Source organism: Podarcis melisellensis, assembly GCF_964234715.1.
Source record: "Podarcis melisellensis genome assembly, chromosome: 2".
Lineage (NCBI taxonomy): Eukaryota > Metazoa > Chordata > Lepidosauria > Squamata > Lacertidae > Podarcis > Podarcis melisellensis.
The window spans coordinates 7,647,407-7,668,097 of NC_138529.1; the positions used below are offsets into that span (position 1 = coordinate 7,647,407).

Sequence of the window (20,691 nt, forward strand, 5' to 3'; positions counted from 1 at the left end):
CAGCCAGGGGATTATTTTCCCTGCAGGGCAAAAGAATGTCAAGGGAACCTGCCATGCCCTGCCATTCAGGCAAGGCTCACAGAGAAATCTAGTCTTAGTTGACAGAAGGGTGATGCAGGTAATCTGGGGTCGCCAGGAGTTCACTGTCAAGTTGCAGGTTCTTCTCCAGCTCTTTGGGGTGTGTTTCAGGGAAGGTCAGTTTCTGGCACAGAGCAAGAGGGAGGGTGCCAAGCACACCTAAGCTCAAGAATACAATATAAAAAAATGACTACTTTTTTTCCTCCACTCCCCTGTCACCCAGCCAACTCTCCGAACGGATAAAAAGGTAGATCTTCCTCCCTCCTGCCAGAGGGGCTCAGTCTCATTCATTACTGGGAACTCTTCCTTGGAACTTCACCGCTTACACTACCACCAAGACAACCTCTCCTCTAGCCATGTCTCGCCAGTCCTGTGCCCGGAGCATTGGAGGAGGGTTTCAGAACAAGGGTTTCAGTTCCAGCTCTGTCTGCTTTGGGGGTGGAAACAAAGTCAGCTTCAACACTGCTTCCATGTCCCGTGGATGTAATGTCCGTAGCGGAGGCGGTGGCTTTGGCAGCAGGAGCCTGCATAACATGGGGGGCAGCAAGAGAATCTCCTATGGTGGATATGGTGGCGGTGGCTTTGGCGGGGGTTTTGGTGGCGCCTGTGGCCAAGGGGCTGGGGGCTTTGGAGCTGGTGGTGGCCTTGGCGGTGGCCTTGGAGGTGGCTTTGGCGGTGGCTTTGGCGGTCCAGGTGGACTTGCAATCTGCCCTCCATTCCCAGGATGCCCACCTGGAGGCATCAAAGAGGTGACCATCAACCAGCACCTCCTGCAGCCCCTCAACCTGGAGATAGACCCCGAGATCCAAAAAGTGAGGACCGAAGAAAGGGAGCAGATCAAGACCCTCAACAACAAGTTTGCCTCCTTCATCGACAAGGTGAAATGATTTCTCTTTCCTTTTTGTTTTTCAGTATGAGGGCTTTTTGTCTTGTGTCTGTACTTAGTATTAGGTCTATCAGATCTGGTCTGATTTGTATTTTTTAAAACAACAAGAACAATGAATTTCAAGGCTGAAAAATGTGAAGCCATTTTAAAAGCGTTATTTTGCCAGTTTTGTTACGATTCTTTCTAATTTGCCTTGTTACAAAATCTCAAATCAAGAGGTTTTATATTTAACCTGTATACTTCACGGAGGCGTGGTCAAATGTGAGTCCCCAAGGGTATGCCAGTCCTGAGTGTTTCAAGTAAATAGGAACAGAATTGAATATATATATACTTCTCAGGATGCCCTGGGGGTATGACCTGTGCAAGTATGTACTATTGAGATGCCCATTTGCATAATGTTGTCAGTACTAATCAGTAAGCAGTGAAAGATAATCTGGGGAAAGGTGGGCATATGTTTCTTCCCCAGGACAATCCTGGACCAATAGCCAGAAACTACCATGTTCATCCTTTAGTGACCCTACAGATAGGAAAGGGTAGAAGCTATTTTGAATCCCACTAAACTGAGGGTGTTAGATGTGCATTGAATGTACAGCTGACCTGCATCATACGTGCATCAGTGATGCAACAAATCCTTGTTCCTTCTTATTTCCTTTTCTGGTCACCTCCTCATAGCATCCCTCAGCCGCCTATTGTGACTCAAGGGTCTTGGAGAGGCTAAAAAGTAGTGGCTGCAGTACAGAACACACAACTGGAAGGTCTCCCTGCTTGTGGGCAATGCAAAGGAAAGCCTAGAATGGAGGAAGGAGATGCATAAGTGGTGTTAGGAGAACATAAGGAGAACATAAGTGGTGTTAGGAGAAAGCAACATCAGCAGGCAAGTTTGGACTAATGGCCATGTCCAGTACTCCATAAGAGGATACTGGTCAGAATCCAGCACCCGTTGCTGTGGTTTCAGTTATCCAGGAGTTGAGCAATGTGAAGAATACCTGGATGCTTTAAAAGCCCAGAAGCTGATGGTCACACCCTCATCATTATACAGGCAGTGGCCACATCCTCATCTCCAGAAAGCAAGGGCAGCCTGGCTTGTATGAGAAGGAGCAGGGCTCTTGCTCTTTAGAAGGAAACTGTGAAGGTTGGGTCAGATCACATGTGGCATAACTGAAAGTGGCTTTAATGCGGCTCCTGTAGCTTTGCGCATGAGCCTGAGTGGAACAGAGCCACTAACAGTAATGAGACAATGGGCAGGTGTTGTTCTCTATCCTGTCAATTTGCTGGCACTGGAGGGAGAGATTTGTTGACACCATCATCTCTCCAGCCCTGAAGGTTAATAAATTTCCTCCACTATTTTAAAGATGAAAAGAGGGATACTCATTTTGTGCCTGCAGCCGCACCTATTGCTAGCTCAGGAACACTGCTAAAACACCCCTGTCGCCACTATTCTTTGCTTGATGTATGTGCGTCCATTGATTCTGCATTATCCCAAAGTTAAACAGTAAGCTGGTTCTTCTGGTTAAAGATATGCTAAAACAGCCTGACTTGTCTCCTAGAATATATTACCTACTTTTCAAAATTAAGCTTAACCAATTGCAACCTTTGAAATAGCAGGATGCGCATTATGCCACTGCCAACCTTGGACAACCTGGTACCTTCCAGATGTCCTGGACTACAACTCCCATTATCCCCAACCAGCACAGCTGGGAGTGGGTGGGAGTATTGATTTAGAGCATCTGGAGGCTATCAGCTTGATGAAGGCTTCTCTACATATGCACATATTATGTTAATACATGGCAGTTCCTTCTGACATTGTTGGTTAGAGTGTGGTGCTGATAATGCCAAGGTTGCAGGTTCAGTCCCCGTATTGGACAGCTGCATGTTCCTGCATTGCAGGGGGTTGAACAAGATGGTCTTCAGGGTTCCTTCCAGCTCTACAATTCTATGATTCTATTATTTAGCTTCAAAGAAGCAGAGAAGAGAAAGCTTGCTCTATAGAAATTCACATTAGCATCATTTTTTTTTAAAAAAAAAAGGAACTCCAAGCTCTTCAAAAAACCAAAACAGGGACAGAACAGGAATAGCGATTCACCCCAGAAACTTCCTTCCCCTTTAAAGGCAATTAGAGTACATGATCATAATAACCCTTTCTTTCTCCACCCTTGTTCTTTGTTTGGTTCAGGTCCGTTTCCTAGAGCAGCAGAATAAGGTTCTGGAGACCAAGTGGAAACTCTTGCAAGAGCAGGGCCAAGGGACTGGCATCGGTCAAAAGAACCTTGATCAGTTCTTTGAGGTCTATATCAACAACCTCAGGAAGCAGCTTGAGTGTCTTCAGAATGAGAGGAGAGGCCTGGAATCAGAGCTGAAGAACTTCCAAGATCTTGTGGAGGATTACAAGAACAAGTAAGGGATTATAGAACCAAAAGAATTGGGTATCAATAAATGATCTTTCCCGCCGGTGAAATTGAAGGTGGATGGGCCAGGACCAGACTACCTATTTGAAAAGCCAGACCTGGCTTTTGCTGATGCTAGGATGACAGAAAATAGAAATATCAACTTTCAATTTATTTATTTCTTTTAAACAAAAGCGTATATACCCACAATTAGATAGATGTGTGTGTGTTTGGTTTTCCTCTTAGCTTTGGCACTCAACAATGAATGTTCAGTGCCAGTGAAAAGTCACAATTTGATCATGGTGTCATGCTTCTGGCGGGACCTAACTTCCTCTTGAATTTGAATTCGACCCCAGTAGAAATCTGATGGATTTAGAAAGGGATTATTCTATTTTATGCTCCCAAATTCTCTGTGAGACCTTCCCTAGATCATTCACTGAGCAGAATGTGGAGTTGAACTTGAATCTCCAAGGTCTACTTACTATATCACACTGAATTATCTGATTCACTGTTATATATGAGGTGTCTCACGAACATAGTATACATCCTGTGTGATGTACAGAGTAACCAGGGTTTTTTTAAGGTCTTTTTTGTAAAATCAAGTGATTGTATCTTTTGGGGGCTCTTTGCACCTTTATAATTATTGCAGCTAAGGTGAAAAACTATGGTTGATTTCCAATAACTCCTAATGTTGAAATATATGATTTTACAAATTGTTTTTGCTTTTCATTGCTCAAGACTCAATGAAGTTCAGTAACATGATTACACTACACTATAAGTGGGCAGGGAATACCGTGGGCTTCAGATGTTGCACACTAGAACCTCCATATTCCCTAACCATTGGCCATGCTAGCTGAGGCTGATGGGAATTGTAGCTCAAAACACCAGGAAGGCACCACACTGGCTATGTCTGCTGTAAATCCTAGCAAAAATGGTGACCCACAGCTTGAATTCTGACAAACTGATCCATTGGGCAGCCCTAAGGTATGCATTTGGTGGCACTTGAAAATAGGTACTGTAATTTAATAAACTCTTGAGCCAGGAAAGTATGTTGTAAATCAGGATGGTGTTCAACAGAATCTTTGTTTGTTTGATGCCAAAGAATGTAGAATGCCTCTTGGCAGAGGACAGTGTCTGAAGAATGGAAACAATGAAGAATGTTCTATGAGTTATAAACCTAGGATATCAAGTAACCCACAAAATTGGGGACTGGTAATTCTCTTTCACTTGCAGGCCAAGCAAATTCACAAGGCCTTTGACTGTTAAGAAAATCTAGAAAGAAGAAGGCGGGGCTAGATGTCCTTTGCTCAACCCCACCCCCTCCTGATCTAGATTTTCTTTAAAAAAATTCCGGACCAAGATTTTTTAATCAAACAATGCTTTGGAATAACAAAGCAATATTTCACACATTACTTCTATTTTATTATTTTCTGTTGCATCCAAGATTTCAGTTTCTTAAAAGAAATTGGAACTTTTTTTTTTTACAAGAAATTGGGGAGTGCAGATAGATGTTGGAAAAGACACACAAAACTGTGCAAATAGGAAAGGCAAAGTATTTAAACCTGATGTTCTTTCTTTGCACTGACCAGATATGAGGAAGAAATTAACAAGCGCACGGCAGCAGAGAATGACTTTGTGCTCTTGAAGAAGGTAAGTGTGCCACTCTTCCTAACTCCTTTGCAGTGATTCAGAGGTGCAAGTTGCTATTCACAAACTGGCATTTAGAAGAACTGTGTGTGTGTTTGTCTACATCATTGTGTGCAAAATATAAACTTCTCTCTGTCCTTTCCGTTAGGATGTGGATGCTGCTTACATGAACAAAGTAGAATTGCAGGCGAAACTGGACTCCTTGACAGATGAAATCAACTTCTTGAGATGCTTGTACGATGCTGTAGGTAGTCTTGCTGAATTTTTGTTTTTTTAAAAAAAGATATCTATTAAATTTTTTTCAAGAAAATCCAGAGAATGGAAAGGGAAAAAAAGAAAAAAAAATTAAAACCACTCACAGTTTACAAACCTTATTTTCAATAACCTATTTCCACGACTTCCCCGCATCTCCCCTTCTTGTATTCCATTTCCAATCGTTAGTTCAACAAGTTCTTATCCCCAATTTTTAACCTTATTATATATAATTCATTATCATATTTAATTCATTTTATATATCCAATTTTAACTTATATACATTAGTCTTTGTACATCAGTACTCCTTCTTAAAACCTTTTTCTAAGATCGACCCAAATTCCCTTCCACGAATTCCCCATTTTTATTCTAATGACAAAACAAAATAAAAAGAATCAGAATATAATTGTACACCCTTTGGATTCCCAAACCCCACCCTCCCTTTCCTGGTTTCGATCCCCAAACCAATGTCCATCAGTCCATCTGCTATCAGCCTGGAGACCTCACGTCCGAGGCTCTTAATTCTCTCTCAAGTCTTGCTGAGTTTTTGTGGCCTCCTGGGAGAACACTAGAATGATGCGAATTTTGGGGTGGAATTAAGAGTGAGTGACAGGTAGAGAGTCATTTGGGAAATGGCAACTGGAGGAAGAGATATGGAAATGAGGGGTGGAGATTAGAGAGGTAATGGAAGCATATGTAAAAGAGTTGGGATTGCTGTTATGAAAGTTAGGCTAGTCTAAAATGTTAGATTAGGAAATTATACTGTATCTGATGACTACCTGTTTTGGGTATCACATTGCTTAATTAAGTATTAGGGGTGTGCACAGGCCCTAAGTTTCCCCTTCTACCTGTGCGCTTGTAAAAATTCCAGTCTGCTTCTGAGTCACTCTGTGCTGTCTCCGCTTTGATCTGTAATTCATCTCCTGAGCTACTCTGTCTAAAATGAAGCTCACAGTTTCCCCATTTACTATAATGGGAAATCTTTTATGTTCTTCATTGCTCTGCAGAAGGTGCAAAAGTGCATTGCATCCTCTCCATAAGACATCCTTGCAATGCATAAATCCACATGCATGCAACATCGTCTGCTGTTATGTCAGCAATTTGACTAGTGTACAGTGGTACCTCGGGTTCCAGACGCTTTGGGTTACAAACTCCACTAACCAGGAAGTGGTTGCTCCAGGTTAAGAACTTTGCTCCAGCATAAGAAGGGAAATTGTGTGCCAGGGGCGTAGCAGTAGCAGGAGGCCCCATTAGCAAAAGCATGTCTCAGGTTAAGAACGGTTTCAGGTTAAGAACGGACCTCCGAGAACGAATTAAGTTCTTAACCCGAGGTACCACTGTATTATAACAGCTAATTTCCATTTCCAGCTTTTGGGATGCCAGAAATTTCTAAGCATAGTTTTTAGAAGGACAGACCTTTTGCAGGTGTGCCAATATGGACTACCACATCCATTAGTCACCTTTAGAAAAAAAAATAGACAAATGCTTCTACCATGGGGAGAGGTAAGTGATAAAATCAACATTTATGGTGAAAAAACATGATGTGACCATGGCGCTGTCTACATATTTATTTATTTAAGGTAGAGGTACTCTACACTTTAACCAAATGGACTCCCATGGCAGCTTACAAAAATCAGTAAATCGATTTCTTTGGCAGGAATTGAGCCAGATGCAGCAGACCGTTTCTGACACCTCAGTTGTCCTCCAAATGGACAACAACCGGAATCTGGACTTGGACAGCATCATTGCAGAGGTCAAAGCTCAGTACGAAGAAATTGCTCAGAAGAGCCGAGCAGAAGCAGAGTCTTGGTACCAGTCCAAGGTGAGTTCTCAGGCCTATCAAGCCTTGCCAGTCTAAAATGACCTCCTTGAGCAAAAACCAAATCCAAACAAAGAAAGGAACTCTTGTTGTTCATTAATGGGAAAGGCCAAATACACATAAGGCAATGTATTCAACTAGGAGTGATCCGACTTCAGCTCCGTGTGCTTTGCTTTATTTTAACTAGAATCCCCATGGTTTTCCAATGTGTCTTACATTCGCAAAGCAAGAGTGTGGGTTCAAAATCTCTTGCCAGCTGAGCCACAACAACCCTAATGAAGTGGTCCTGTCTATGCTCATGAACACACAATGTAGTGCTTTGCTGGAACAGGCTAAAGGCCCCCATTATTTACAAAGAAGCCCAGCAAACAGCAGTTGGAACATAGGTAGCTGCCTTATAGTAGCTCTGATCATTGGCTCATTTGATTGAGTATTGTCTACACAGAGTGGCAGTGACTCTCTGAGGCTTACAGCAGGGGTGGAGAACTTGTGGCCCTCCAGATGCTATTGGAGTCCAACTTTCACCAGACCCAGCCAGCAGGGCCAGTGATCAGTGATACGGGGAGCTGTAGTCCAACAACATTTGGATGGTCACAGTTTCCCCACGCCTGGTTCATAGACTTCCCCAGCCCTATATGTAGATCCTGGGAGTGATCCTAGGACCTTCCACATCCGAAGTATATGTTCTACCACTGAGCTCTTGCCCTTCCCCAAGGTGCTATGTTGTCCACTGGAAACTGGCTAGTAATCTACCAATATTGCTTCAAAATCACTTGTAGGTAAGCTTTTAATCAGGCTAGTCCACCAAGAATTGCAAAAACACTCCTTTCTTTTTTGGGGACAACCTTGGAAGGGTGTCAGAGGGTTTGGCAAAACCTGAGCCATTGCTCAGCTGGGTTTTTGTTTGAAGAAGATTTATCTTCTCTGACATAACACAATTTGACCCCTTTCTTTCTGTATTCCAGTATGAGGAGCTGCAGCAAACTGCTGGGAAACACGGTGACAGTCTCCGTGACACCAAGGCCGAGATCTCTGAACTGAACCGGATGATTCAGAGGATACGATCTGAAACAGATAATGTGAAGAAGCAGGTAAGGCTGGAGGAATATATGCAAGATTAACCCGAGGGTGGAGGGGGGCAGAGATTTTTATTGGAATTTCACAATCTGGTCCTCTTAGTCCTGTGCTGTTGTCTTAACTGCAGGAATTCATTTAGTAACACAACTCAAGGCAAGCCAAGAGATATCAGGCCTCTTTGTTTGGGTGTTACCTCCTGACCTTGCACTTCAAAAAAATATGGCACTCACAAATGGTTCCCAGTGGGTGTAGGGGGCCGCTGCATCCAGGAGGAATGGTGCTGCTGGTATTAAAAATAAAAATGATATTTCAATAATCAGTTTTTCGAATGCCTTTCAGTGTGAGAAGCTGCAGGCTTCCATCGCAGAAGCTGAGGAACGCGGTGAGCTGGCCCTCAAGGATGCCAGGGACAAATTGAATGAACTGGAGGTTGCCCTGCAGAAGGCCAAGGAAGAAATGACCCGTCTCTTGAGGGAGTACCAGGAGCTGATGAATGTCAAGTTGGCGCTTGATATTGAAATTGCCACCTACAGGAAATTGCTGGAAGGAGAGGAGAGCAGGTGAGTGTGATGCACAGGAAGGAGGTGTGTATCTGGACTTTGCTGAAGAGAAGACAAAAAATGGAAATCAAACTGGAGCTTTCATTGCATAACCGCTCCCCCTTCCCCTTGGGGAGGGGGGAGAGGGAAGGCCATGAAATGTTTGACTGAGGCCAGCAGTTAAATTCTAAAAAGGTGAGGTGCCAAGACTGAAGCCCACTTGGGAAGGCCGGTCCACGAGATCAGAAATGTAAGGGTGGGCAATGTATACCCATTGGCGAGGAAAGCATGTACCACAGTGATGGGGAATCATAGGATCTACAAACATTGCTGGGCTACAACTCCCACCATTTCTGATGGCTGTCCATGCTGAGAACTGTGGTCCAGCAACATCTGGTTGGCCATTGTTTGCCCATCCCTGATGTACTGCATACTGTGCACACATGTGAACTGGTCTGGCTCAGATTAAGCCATGGTTAAGCTTGATGGAATGGTAAGAGCTGAGGTTAGGCTGTGGCAGTGCAAATCCTGATTGAGAGGTAGGTGGATGTTGTGGCAAGAACAGGGGAAGTAGGGACAGTGGCGTAGCGTGGGTTGTCAGCACCCGGGGCAAGGCAAGTAATTTGCGCCCCCTAACCCAGTAGTGGCAGAGAGCTGCGCTTGCGAGCGCGCTCCCCAGATGTTGCGGCCGGTGCGGCTGGCCCCCCCTGCACCCCCACGCTACGCCACTGAGTAGGGACATTGTTAGAGGGTGGCTCAGGCTACTGGAGTCCTGGGTCTTTTGGGGGGGGGCTGGTTCTATCCTCCTTTTAAAAAAGACTGATCTTTTTTTGTTACTTTACTTACTGCAAAGCTAGACCCCCAGCCCTCTGCCATCTTTCCTTGCCCAAGGCATCTATCCAAATATTTTCATTTTCATTTCACTTTTAATTTGTATACCCCCTTTCTATATTGCTATATGCAAAATAAACAACAAAGATCATACCTCTTACAACAATAAAATCCAATGAAAATAAGTTATAATAAGAATATGAAGCATATAAAGAACACCTGCAATTTTTACTACTACTACTACTACAAATAATAATAATAATAATAATAATAATAATAATAATAATAATAATAATAATTCTTGAAGTACGTAGCAATTCTCCTGGTTGGGAACATCACAAACAAAGGCGCATATCATTCTTCTGGGGTTGCCTCTGCTTCCAGTGCTGGGAGAGGTTTACAATGTGGACTGTGCAGCTGCAGCAATCACTGGAAATTGTGGCAGGCTAGTGTGAGCTGAAGGATCATGCCTATCTGAATTGCAAATTCTGGAAAGGGTGTCCCTGACTCTTGAAATGAAGGCTGTCTTTCTGATCATTCCCACATTATTTACTAGGGATCTTGATGGCCAAGCAAGCAGCTGCGCCCAGGTCTCCTGTGTCCAACCCTATCTGCTCTCCGCACTGCACAGCATTCACTTTTGCAGTGCCTGATGATGAAAGCAACAAAGGGACTTGTTCATTATTGTTCAGTATTTTGTGTATGAATGCCCAATTGAATCTCTTGCCTAAACATCAGGTTTTTTCTCTCCTTCACAGGATGTCTGGAGAGTGTCAGAGCACTGTGAGCATCTGTAAGTAGTGACTCTGTACTCAGCTTTTAAAATTAGTTGCACTATCCTATAACCAGCTGCTCTGGAAAATGGCATGCGCTGGCACCAGTGTGTCTTGATGTGGTTTTGACAACAGTGGATATAGTAGATATGCACCAAGCTCTTAAGCACCATAAATAAGGACACAGAAGGAAAGTTGTGGATGCAGAATGTGGAATCAGGGCTGTGGAAGATCCCCCCTTGCGCTATCCTGAACATTTTTTGACCACCACAAATGGTGCAACTCTAGTGTGCTGTAGTAACATGCCAGAAAGAGGTTGAAACTCAATAAAGTCAGGGGTGATGATCTGGAGGGCCACGGTTTCTCTGTCCCCAATTTTAAATGTTACAAAAATACCACGTGGGAACAACTTTTGTATGTGATGCCGTGGTTTTCATTGCTTCATGCTCATGGGTTGATAACATTTGTAACTTATTCAAAGCAAGCCAATGAACTTCATGGCTGAATGGGGATCGTTCTGAACCCAGCATCTCTTTAGTGCAAGGATGAGGAATTTGTGGTCCTCCAGCCGCTGCTGGACTGTAACTCCCATCATTCTTAACCATTCTTTGACCAAAATGGTCAAAGGCCTGGAAACGATGCCTTATGAGGAACGGCTAAGGGAGCTGGGGATGTTTAGCCTAGAGAAGAGGAGGTTAAGGGGTGATATGATAGCCATGTTCAAATATATAAAAGGATGTCACATAGAGGAGGGAGAAAGGTTGTTTTCTGCTGCTCCAGAGAAGCGGACACGGAGCAATGGATCCAAACTACAAGAAAGAAGATTCCACCTAAACATTAGGAAGAACTTCCTGACAGTAAGAGCTGTTTGACAGTGGAATTTGCTGCCAAGGAGTGTGGTGGAGTCTCCTTCTTTGGAGGTCTTTAAGCAGAGGCTTGACAACCATATGTCAGGAGTGCTCTGATGGTGTTTCCTGCTTGGCAGGGGGTTGGATTCGATGGCCCTTGTGGTCTCTTCCAACTCTATGATTCTATGATTGGTCATTGTGGCAAGGGCTGATGGGATCTGGAGTTCAGCAACATTTGGAAGGCCACAGGTTCCCTGCTTTAGTTCTAGTTCAGCACTTAAGCCCTTACATGCCACAAACTTTCTCAATTGACTCTCATCACATGGATGACTCCTTGGCCCTGGAGGCTTCACTTGTCTTATTTTAAGATGCAAAGTAGCTGGGAGCTTTCTTTCTTTCTTTCTTTCTTTCTTTCTTTCTTTCTTTCTTTCTTTCTTTCTTTCTTTCTTTCTTTCTTTCTTTCTTTCTTTCTTTCTTGCCATCTCTTCAGGCGATGGCTTGCATGCTCCACTGGTGCATTCCTGGGACAGAATGCCCTGGAACAGACGTGAAATAGCGCCACCCCCATGCTCAGTGCTAGAGAACTACATTCCAGGCATTAATTGGCCACATTAGTCCATAAAACCACCACAATGCTAACCATGGTTGTCTTCCTTTTTAGCTATGGTTGGCTCCTCCTCTGCTACTTCTGGCGGTGGATATGGTGGCGGATTTGGAGGTGGATTTGGAGGTGGAATGTGCTATGGAGGAGGATCTGGTGGCCTTGGTGGATTCAGCTCTGGAAGCGGAAGAGGTGTTTGCAGCATAGGAGGTGGGGGAGCTTGCTCTGTCGGCGGAGGATACGGAGGAGGATATAGTTCCGGAGGCACCATTGTGAAAAAGACCACCACATCCTCCACTTCCATCAAGTCTTCAAGCAGGAAATAAGAAGCAACAGGTGCAGTGATGACAACATCAGCATGGATGAAAGAACCGTTTTTCTGAAGACCTCTGCAAAGCCACCCTGAACAGAATCTTGGCGCCTTTCAGAAAAATGGACTGTGCCCCTTATGGCCCTTATGGCTGCTCTCCCAGGATATTTTTTAAGTCTTGCATTGTTTGGGTGGGATACAGACTGAGTTAGCTGAACTTAAGTACCATTGAGTTCTCTGAGACCTGTCATTGCTAACTTGTCTCATTTATGTCAGTGGGACCTTGGTTCATCTAATGTTGTCGGTATCCAACCCAAGCAACCCAACCCAAACTTAGTCTGTAACCCACCCTTTGTTCTCAACTCATTGTTGACACATTTCATGCCCCTAACGCAATTAGGTCTAGTCAACAGACGTGTATGTGAAGGCTGTGTTTGCATGAACAAGGGCAAACAGTATTAGGTAGTCCTATAGAGGTTATTCTAGGCAACGTGTGCCTTGCCTTTGTACCATTCACACATCTTTTATGTAGAGCAGTACTCTGCCCTGTGTCCTACAAGGAGGAATATCTCTATCCTAGATATCCCAGAATTCTCATTGGCTGTGCTTCAACTGAGGAGACACTTTTATCTCTTTGGTGGATTGAAACACCTGGTACAGCTGGATACGGTTCACACAAGAAAACAATTCTAGGAGTCAGGTTATTTCATTCTCATAACGTTTAAAGAGTACTGCTATTTTGTCTACATTCTATCTCCTCCGAATGAAACCTGATGAGGAAATAATGTGAATTACATCAAAAACTGCTTATGGGAACACAGCCTTCATGTTTTGCTCATTCATGCAAATCAGTGCTATTTTTCTAGAAAAAAAGAGGTGCTGGAACTCACCATAAGCACCTCCCTCATTCTCTTAAATGGCAATGGTGCCCACCTGAGAGGTTCTGGAGAGTTCTGGCTGGGGAAAAAATGCCCTGATACAAATGAATATCTTTCCAGCTACTCTCCTGTGATTACCTGCCTGTGGTTTTGCTGAGTCATAATGGTTACTTACTTAAATGAATATGCAAAATACCTGCAGCTAAAAGGTTGGGGCATGTGACCTTGCCAAAGTTACACTCCTTTAAGTCCCATTGACTCCAATGAGAGAGCTTAAGCATATGCTTAAGTCATTCCTATTGAAAGCAAGACGGCTTATCCAGATTTAACTTTAGCTGCTTTGTGCTCCACATTCTGTCTTTCTTTTTGTAATGGCCTTGAAAATCTTTTTGTTTTGGTGGTGATTCCTTTCCTCTCGCGTGTGATCACTTGCAGCTCATTAAACTCTAAGTGAAGAGAACAATGGTGTCTTCTGGGTTTTTGCCAAGAGCTTTTATGCTGGGATAGTAATCATGGAAGCCTTATGATGGAGGATAAGGCCTTCAATGACTACTAGCCATGATGACCTTCTTCTGCCTCCATTGTGAGAGATAGTATGTCTCTGTATACCAGGAAGTGGCAAATTACAAGAGAGGAAAGTGTTCTTGCACTTGCGGGTTTCCCATAAGCTTCTACCGTCTTTCCCCAAAAGTAAATCATCCCCTGAAAATAAGACCTACTTCCAGTTTTGCTTCTCGCTGTAATATAAGGCATCCCCGAAAATAAGACCTCCCCGATAATAAGACCTCCCCCGAACATAAGGCCTCCCTGGAATCAGTGGCGTAGGGTGGGTTGTCAGCACCCGGGGCAAGGCAAGTAATTTGCACCCCCTAACCCATAGATTTGTGCCCCCTAACCCGTGGATTTGTGCCCCCTCACCCTAACCCCATATGTTGCGCCCGGTGCGGCCGCCCCCCCTGCACCCCCACGCCACTGCCTGGAATATAAGGCCCCCGAAGCTACTGTAAGGCGTCTGATTCCTCTGGACCATAGCAGCGGGTGCCGCCACACAGATCACTGATTGGCCGCAGCGCAGCTGGAGCTGTTCAGGCTGTGCAAGGTCTCTTTAAATCAGAGAGCCCGTGCCGCCGCCAAGACAAGCTGCCGCCTGCTGCTCGCTCTGCCCTGACGGAGTCTGGCTGACTCACAACTAGACAATAAATGAGTACCGTATTCTTCTTCATGGAAAAATAAGACAACCCTTGACAATAAGACCTAGCGCATCTTTGGGAGCACAAATTAATATAAGACACTGTCTTATTTTCGGGGAAACAGGGTAGTAGCCACTGTGAGAACAGTTTCTCTCTCTGTGTGTATGTCTCCATTCTGTGCTGGAACGGAATATGGGGTTGGGGTCCATGCCCATTGCAGGTGTGAACTTGACAGCCAAAACGTCCAGTAACAGGCCAAGCAAGGCAGAGGGAGGTGGAGAAAGGGCTTTAGAGAGGGATGGCAGAATAGGAGGCTTTGGAGGGGGGCAGGGAGGTGGAGGCAGATGTAAAACTGGGAGGGCAGCCAAGGAATTGATGATGGAGGGGACGGGGCAAGATAGACTGAAAGGGACTGACACATGGCATAGAGCTTGACAATGGGAGGATCTTCTAATCTGGAGTATATCTAGACCACAAGCATTGGACCCGGGCCTATCTGTGACTCCAGATTCCTTAATGCCCATTAATCACCCTGTTCAAAATAATAATAATAATAATAATAATAATAATAATAATAAATTTTATTTGTATCCCGCCCTCCCCAGCCGAAGCTGGGCTCAGGGCGGCTAACAACAATCAAAATAATCCAACATTCTAAAAACATTCATTATAAAATTAATTAAAATCAAATTGATGGCAACCATTAAGCAAAATTCTGTGCAGATTGCCAGAGGAGGGGGTCAGGCTGCGCCCTGACCAAAGGCCTGGTGGAACAGCTCTGTCTTGCAGGCCCTGCGGAAAGATGTCAAGTCCCGCAGGGCCCTAGTCTCTTGTGACAGAGCGTTCCACCAGATTGGAGCCGCAGCCGAGAAAGCCCTGGCTCTAGCTGAGGCCAGCCTAACCTCTCTGTGGCCTGGGATCTTCAGGATGTTTTTATTTGCAGACCGTAAATTTCTCTGTGGGGCATACCAGGAGAGGCGGTCCCGTAGGTACGAGGGTCCTAGGCCGTATAGGGCTTTAAAGGTTAAAACCAGCACCTTAAACCTGACCCTGTACTCCACCGGGAGCCAGTGCAGCTGGCATAGCACCGGGTGAATGTGATCCCACAGCGAAGACCCCATAAGGGCAAATTAGGTAGTTTCCATTTAACTGCAATAATTATCCAATTTGCCCCTCTATCCCTAATTTTCAGAACCCTCTCAAATATCATTTTCTAGGATTTTTCGAGAATAGCCATGAAAGTTAAACTTGTGGAAAACTTTGTAGCGTGAATGGCCCCCAAAGCTGAAGGGCATTTCCATTCAAATGGTGTTTGTGTGCCACGTCATGTGATCAGTTATATGGGGTGGGGCTTACCTGCTCCCCACGTACTTTATTCAAGTTGGCACCCCCGGTAGAACATCTGAGATTGCAGCAGCATGGCTGAAGTAGAGTCATGTACACAGGATTGCGTATGCAAGGGAGACCTTCCCTTAAGTGGGAAACCTCATGCTGATTCACCTTTTGCTGAGATGGCCAAATGAACGGCTAGTGTCTCGCCTTAGTTTTGTAACTTTATGCTACCAAGCACTTAACCACCACCCACAAGGAGCAATGAAAGACGTGCGGCTTCCCTCAAGGAACTCCTCCCACTGGCTTCGCAAACCTAGATTTCAGTTTCCTTTTACACCAAGTACACAATGTTCTTGCTCTGTTAGATGATCAGATAGAAGCAAGGAAAATGGGACAGTGACAAACCACCGGATTTTCTCTTAGCAGAACTATGGAATACAGGGGTCAGCAAGCTTTTTCAGCAGGGGGCCAGTCTACTGTCCCTCAGACCTTGTGGGGGGCCGGACTATATATTTTTTTTTTGAGGGGGGGAATGAACAAATTCCTATGCCCCACAAATAAGCCAGAGATGCATTTTAAATAAAAGGACACATTCTACTCATGTAAAAACACACTGATTCCTGGACCATCCACAGGCTGGATTTAGAAGGTGATTGGGCTGGATTCGGCCCCCGGGCCTTAGTTTGCCAATCCATGGAATAGAGGAAAAAACCTAGTAAATGAAATCAGAGGGAATGACCTCTTGCCAAACAGCAAAGCAAAAGTTACACAAACATGAGTAAGTGCACATATGTTTATGTACATGAAGTGTACACTAGTTGTGATAAGATTATGGGTCTTTTCTCCCACGTGAGCAACAATGGAGGAGTGGGATTGAATTGACAGCTCCATTTGCAACTTTCACATGTACATTGGCTTTGGAAAACAGGTGGAAAGGTCAATCAATGGCTAATTAATCTTGAATAATTTTTTCAAGACAGTGTATGCGAAATTCAATGTCATACTGTGCTGAACATTGTGTCAGCGCAAACATTGCAGTTTGACAGATGGAATTATCCCCCTTTCCTCGCTCACATTGTTCTGGGGATTCTCCTGACCCCAAAAATTGTTTGGGGGGCATCAGAGGGGGCACAGGGAGGGAAGAGTGGTGGAAGCCATTCTATATCTTTGAGTACTAAATATGAAGTTTTGTCACTTTCTAAGAAGCCTTATCTGTCTCTGGACAACTTGAAGCCCTTGATGAGAGAGAGAAGAAAGTCTTCTCAGCCAGCTTAATTGCTGGGATGCAGAACATTGTGTAGCTTTTTGCAGTGCCTTTGAGCTATGGAAACACTAAACTAAACTAAACTAAACTAAAAACTAAACTAAACTAAACTAAACTAGATGGCCTTTTGTACTTTGAAGGTCATCTACTGCATTTAGCTGCACATAGGATAGGTGTTAGGGATGCGCTGTGGGTTAAACCACTGAGCCCTGGGCTTGCCGATTGGAAGGTCGGCGGTTCGAATCCCTAGGGTGAGTGCCTGTTGCTCGGTCCCTGCTCTTGCCAACCTAGCAGTTCGAAAGCACATCAAAGTGCAAGTAGATAAATAAGTACCGCTCCCGGGGAAGGTAAATGGCGTTTCCGTGTGCTGCTCTGGTTTCTCCAGAAGCAGCTTAGTCATGCTGGCCACATGACCTGGAAAAACCGTCTGCGGACAAACGTCGGCCCCCTCAGCCAGTAAAGCGAGATGAACGCTGCAACCCCAGAATCGGCCACAACTGGACTTAACTGTCAGGGGTCTTTACCTTTTAGGTTAGGTGTTACCAGGTTAACTGATTTATTTACAGCATTCACAGGGCTCTTAATGAAGGCTCTTAATGAAGGCCTCTCTAATTGAGAAGGGGGAGGGAGGCTGAAGGCTGAGTTGTCCTTAAGTGAACTCACAAGGTCTGAATTACAGTTTTCTTAGGAAACAAGGAAGAAAAGGAGGGGCTGGGGGCAAGAATGGGAATCTACTAATGAGTTCTCTCTCTCTCTCTCTCTCTCTCTCTCTCTCTCTCTCTCTCTCGTTTGCAGAAGTAGCATGTTACTTTCCATGTCCTCCTTGTAGATCTGCATTTGTATACTACCAATTCTTCCATTGGTTGGTACAAAACATCCAAATCAAGGTTGAGCCTTAAGGCTGATAATCATAATAAAATCTGAAGTTGTCTGGAGTGATGCAAGAGACACATTATCTCTAAGTTGATTCATTCGCTTCTTTTGATATCGGGTTCTTGCTGACTTAACACCTTCCGTGTTCTCTAAGGCCTGGGAAATGAGTGTTGCTGTTTGATTGTTTTTTAAATTAGTGAATCACTTACATGTTCTTGGTTGTTGTTGGTTTTTTTGCATCTGTTGTAGGGTGTGACAGCATTGTCACTGGGACAATGCCATTCACATGTTAGGGGATAAAATAGGATGGTGTCCTATGAAAATAATGGTAAGTGTATTTGTATTAAGGGAACAGGGGCTCCCTCAGTCCTCCTCATATACACAAGAGCTGCATTTGCAGAACGCACCACAAAATCATGGGGCTGAGAGGTTTTCCAGAAGTGTGGCTGAGCCCTAAGTGTACCTTTACCAAAGGTGTCATTGGTTTTGAAGACACTCAAACTCAGGGCGAAAGGGAGAAACGTGCTAAGAGGAAGGCATGCTTGGCAAATCCACACCATGATCAACTCCTGCCTGGAAACCAATGTCCCCACTGTGGAAGGCCGTGTGGATCAGGAATTGGCCTCCACAGTCACTTACGGACTCATTGTTAAAACCATGTTTATGGAAGACAATCTTACTTGGCTATGAGGGATTGCCAAAGAAAAAAGAAAGTACATGCTGCCAATATGAGCTAAGGGTCCTCCACATGTTCCCTGGAGCCTGTGGATAAGGCTGTCAGTCTAGAAACCCATTATACAGACATTAAAACTCACTGTAAACATCCATAATTAAAATACACAATAAAACTATCTCATTAAAATATCAAAATATAAGTATCCATAATTAATGCCCACAATAAAACAATCCAATTAAAACAAGATGGCTTTGAAAACAGGAGACTCAGGTTGAGTTCAGGTAGCTAAATATAGCTGCAGTCCTAAGGGAATTTGGAGGTGGTTCAACCAGTGCATTCTGTGCCCTGCTGGTCTTGAACTGTCAGGGCAGAAATGAAGGTAGAAGAAAACTTTTGCCCATTTCCTGAAGTCAAATTTTAAAACAATATAAATATATATATATTCTTCACCCACTGGAAATGGAGGAAAAGATGCCCCCATTACATCCCCTTTGGAGAGGCTCAGTGGATGTCAGGATGCTGTCAGCGGCTCCTGGCTGGTTCCCCAGGAAAGTATAAAGACAAGGAAAAATTTATTACCGTCCTCCCCCCCCCCAATCTTTACAGAGAGAGGCTATAGAACCCAGCCTCTTCCATAAACACCCAGGTCCAGAGTGAATCTCCACCTCCTGTCTCTCCCACTTCCTCATTCGTCATTCTCATCGTCTCCTCTACGGGTGCTGCTATGTTCCCTCTGTCTTTGAGCTCTTTGTTCTCCTACTTTTAAGGCTCGCCAGATTCTGGGAGATGGAAGGTCTGGAATGCTTTCTAATGAGAATGTGTCAGCTGGGTGAAAATCTTATACAGTGGTACCTCAGGTTACAGACGCTTCAGGTTACAGACTCCACTAACCTAGAAATAGTACCTTGGGTTAAGAACTTTGCTTCAGGATGAGAACAGAAATTGCTCAGTGGTGGCGCGGTGGCAGCAGGAGGCCCCATTAGCTAAAGTGGGACTTCAGGTTAAGAACAGTTTCAGGTTAAGAAATATGTGATAATTATTATGGACTGGTTAAGTACAGCCTGGGATGTGGATGGTCTCCTGATCAAATTAACAAATGCTGTATGGATTAGAGAAATGAGACAAATGGAAAGTGTGGCAATTTTGTGGCAATACGTTGAAGCACAAGAGGAATGAAGAATTCAGCCATAGACATTTTTACAATCCAAAAGGAAATAGATAACCTACACACACTCATCATAGAAACCGGAGGAAGTCATTCTTAGTCAGGAAATCGGGATTATCTCTGTTGTAATTTCTGATTCATCACCATCATTTCCACAATCAATTTATTGTGTATTTTCAAAAGCGCTTAAGTATTGATGTGGGACAAAAAATCGAGGGGGAATTCTGATTTCTCTGTGCAGGCTCACAATCTAAAAAGAAAGGCACGGGGCCCAATGAGAAGAGGGCAGGAGAAAATGAGGAAAACTCTGCGCCAGCTTGGAGAAAGAGAGAGGAAAAGAAAGGGAAAGTGTTAAAAATATAGACTTTCCCACAATGCACTGGCGGAGGTAGCTGCATGGGCGCCTGGAGCAATGGCCATGCCGGGCACCGGGGGTGGGGTGGGGTGATCCGTTGTGTGTGTGTGGGGGGTGTGAGCCCCCTGCAATGTGCCTTTTTGTCGCCCCCCTCAGAGACGACACCCGGGACGGGTCGCCCCCCTTCCTACTCCTGAATGCTAACCCAATCATAGTAGACCTATAGAAATTAAAGGCCTTGCGTTAGGCATTTTATTTATTCATTTTATGAAATGTATATACTTCTTGATTGTAATAAAATCTCTGAGTAGGATTAACATGGTCTACAACCCCCAAAATAACACATATATTTTAAAAAAATGACACTTTATTAGCCCTCTGTTGCACAAGGATGCTATCTTAGAGCACTGAAAGGAATCAAACAACATACAATTGCTTACACGGTTTAGTAATAGGATTGATTGCATGCAGACCGTGTTTGTTATTGCTTGCTTGAAATATACTGTATTGCTGAACAAAGTGGGTAGTATTTGACTAGGTTTTACGCAGAGTGGACACACTGAAATTAGTGAACATGATCAAGTTAAGTCTATTCATTTCAGTGGGTCTACTCTGAGTAACACTTAGTTGACTACCACTCAGATTTCTACACCTCGCCCCCCAAAACCAACAACAATGTACACACCTTATCTACCTAACACGAAGATGCTCCTGTATGCCCAGATGCAGAATATTATGTATGTTTAGCACAAATTGGAGAGGTGTTTCAACTCCTTTTAGTGCTCCAAATACTCTCCTGTTCTTGGAAATGTGACATTTATCTTCCCAGGCAGAGCACCCCATATGTGCCAGATTCCATAGAGCTCCTATGCAGATGGAAAGGACACCTCCAGAGGCATTGCCCATGATATTA

The 20,691-nt window shown here is 44.2% G+C and overlaps 1 protein-coding gene and 1 long non-coding RNA gene across 5 annotated transcripts in view; one reads left to right on the forward strand and one right to left on the reverse strand.

Moving 5' to 3' along the window:
• Positions 1 to 20,691, reverse strand: part of LOC309363003 — a 227,142-nt gene that overhangs the window by 146,295 nt on the left and 60,156 nt on the right. The gene's annotated exons all lie outside the window — the stretch shown is intronic.
• Positions 329 to 13,383, forward strand: LOC309362819 (keratin, type II cytoskeletal 4-like). The gene is made up of 9 exons (XM_081898710.1): positions 329 to 956; positions 3,138 to 3,358; positions 4,938 to 4,998; positions 5,144 to 5,239; positions 6,905 to 7,069; positions 8,032 to 8,157; positions 8,483 to 8,703; positions 10,272 to 10,306; positions 11,796 to 13,383. The coding sequence occupies exons 1-9, from the start codon at positions 435 to 437 to the stop codon at positions 12,059 to 12,061; spliced, it is 1,713 nt and encodes a 570-aa protein (XP_081754836.1). The 5' UTR covers positions 329 to 434; the 3' UTR covers positions 12,062 to 13,383.

What these genes read in the sequence shown, in the direction of transcription:
- LOC309362819 (XM_081898710.1), top strand. Translation starts at nt 435, where the DNA reads ATGTCTCGCCAGTCCTGTGCCCGGAGCATTGGAGGAGGGTTTCAGAAC. An exon ending in TGAGATGCTTGTACGATGCT is followed by an intron (nt 5,240 to 6,904) that starts GTAGGTAGTCTT and finishes TTTCTTTGGCAG; the next exon opens with GAATTGAGCCAGATGCAGCA. An exon ending in CTGGAAGGAGAGGAGAGCAG is followed by an intron (nt 8,704 to 10,271) that starts GTGAGTGTGATG and finishes TCTCCTTCACAG; the next exon opens with GATGTCTGGAGAGTGTCAGA.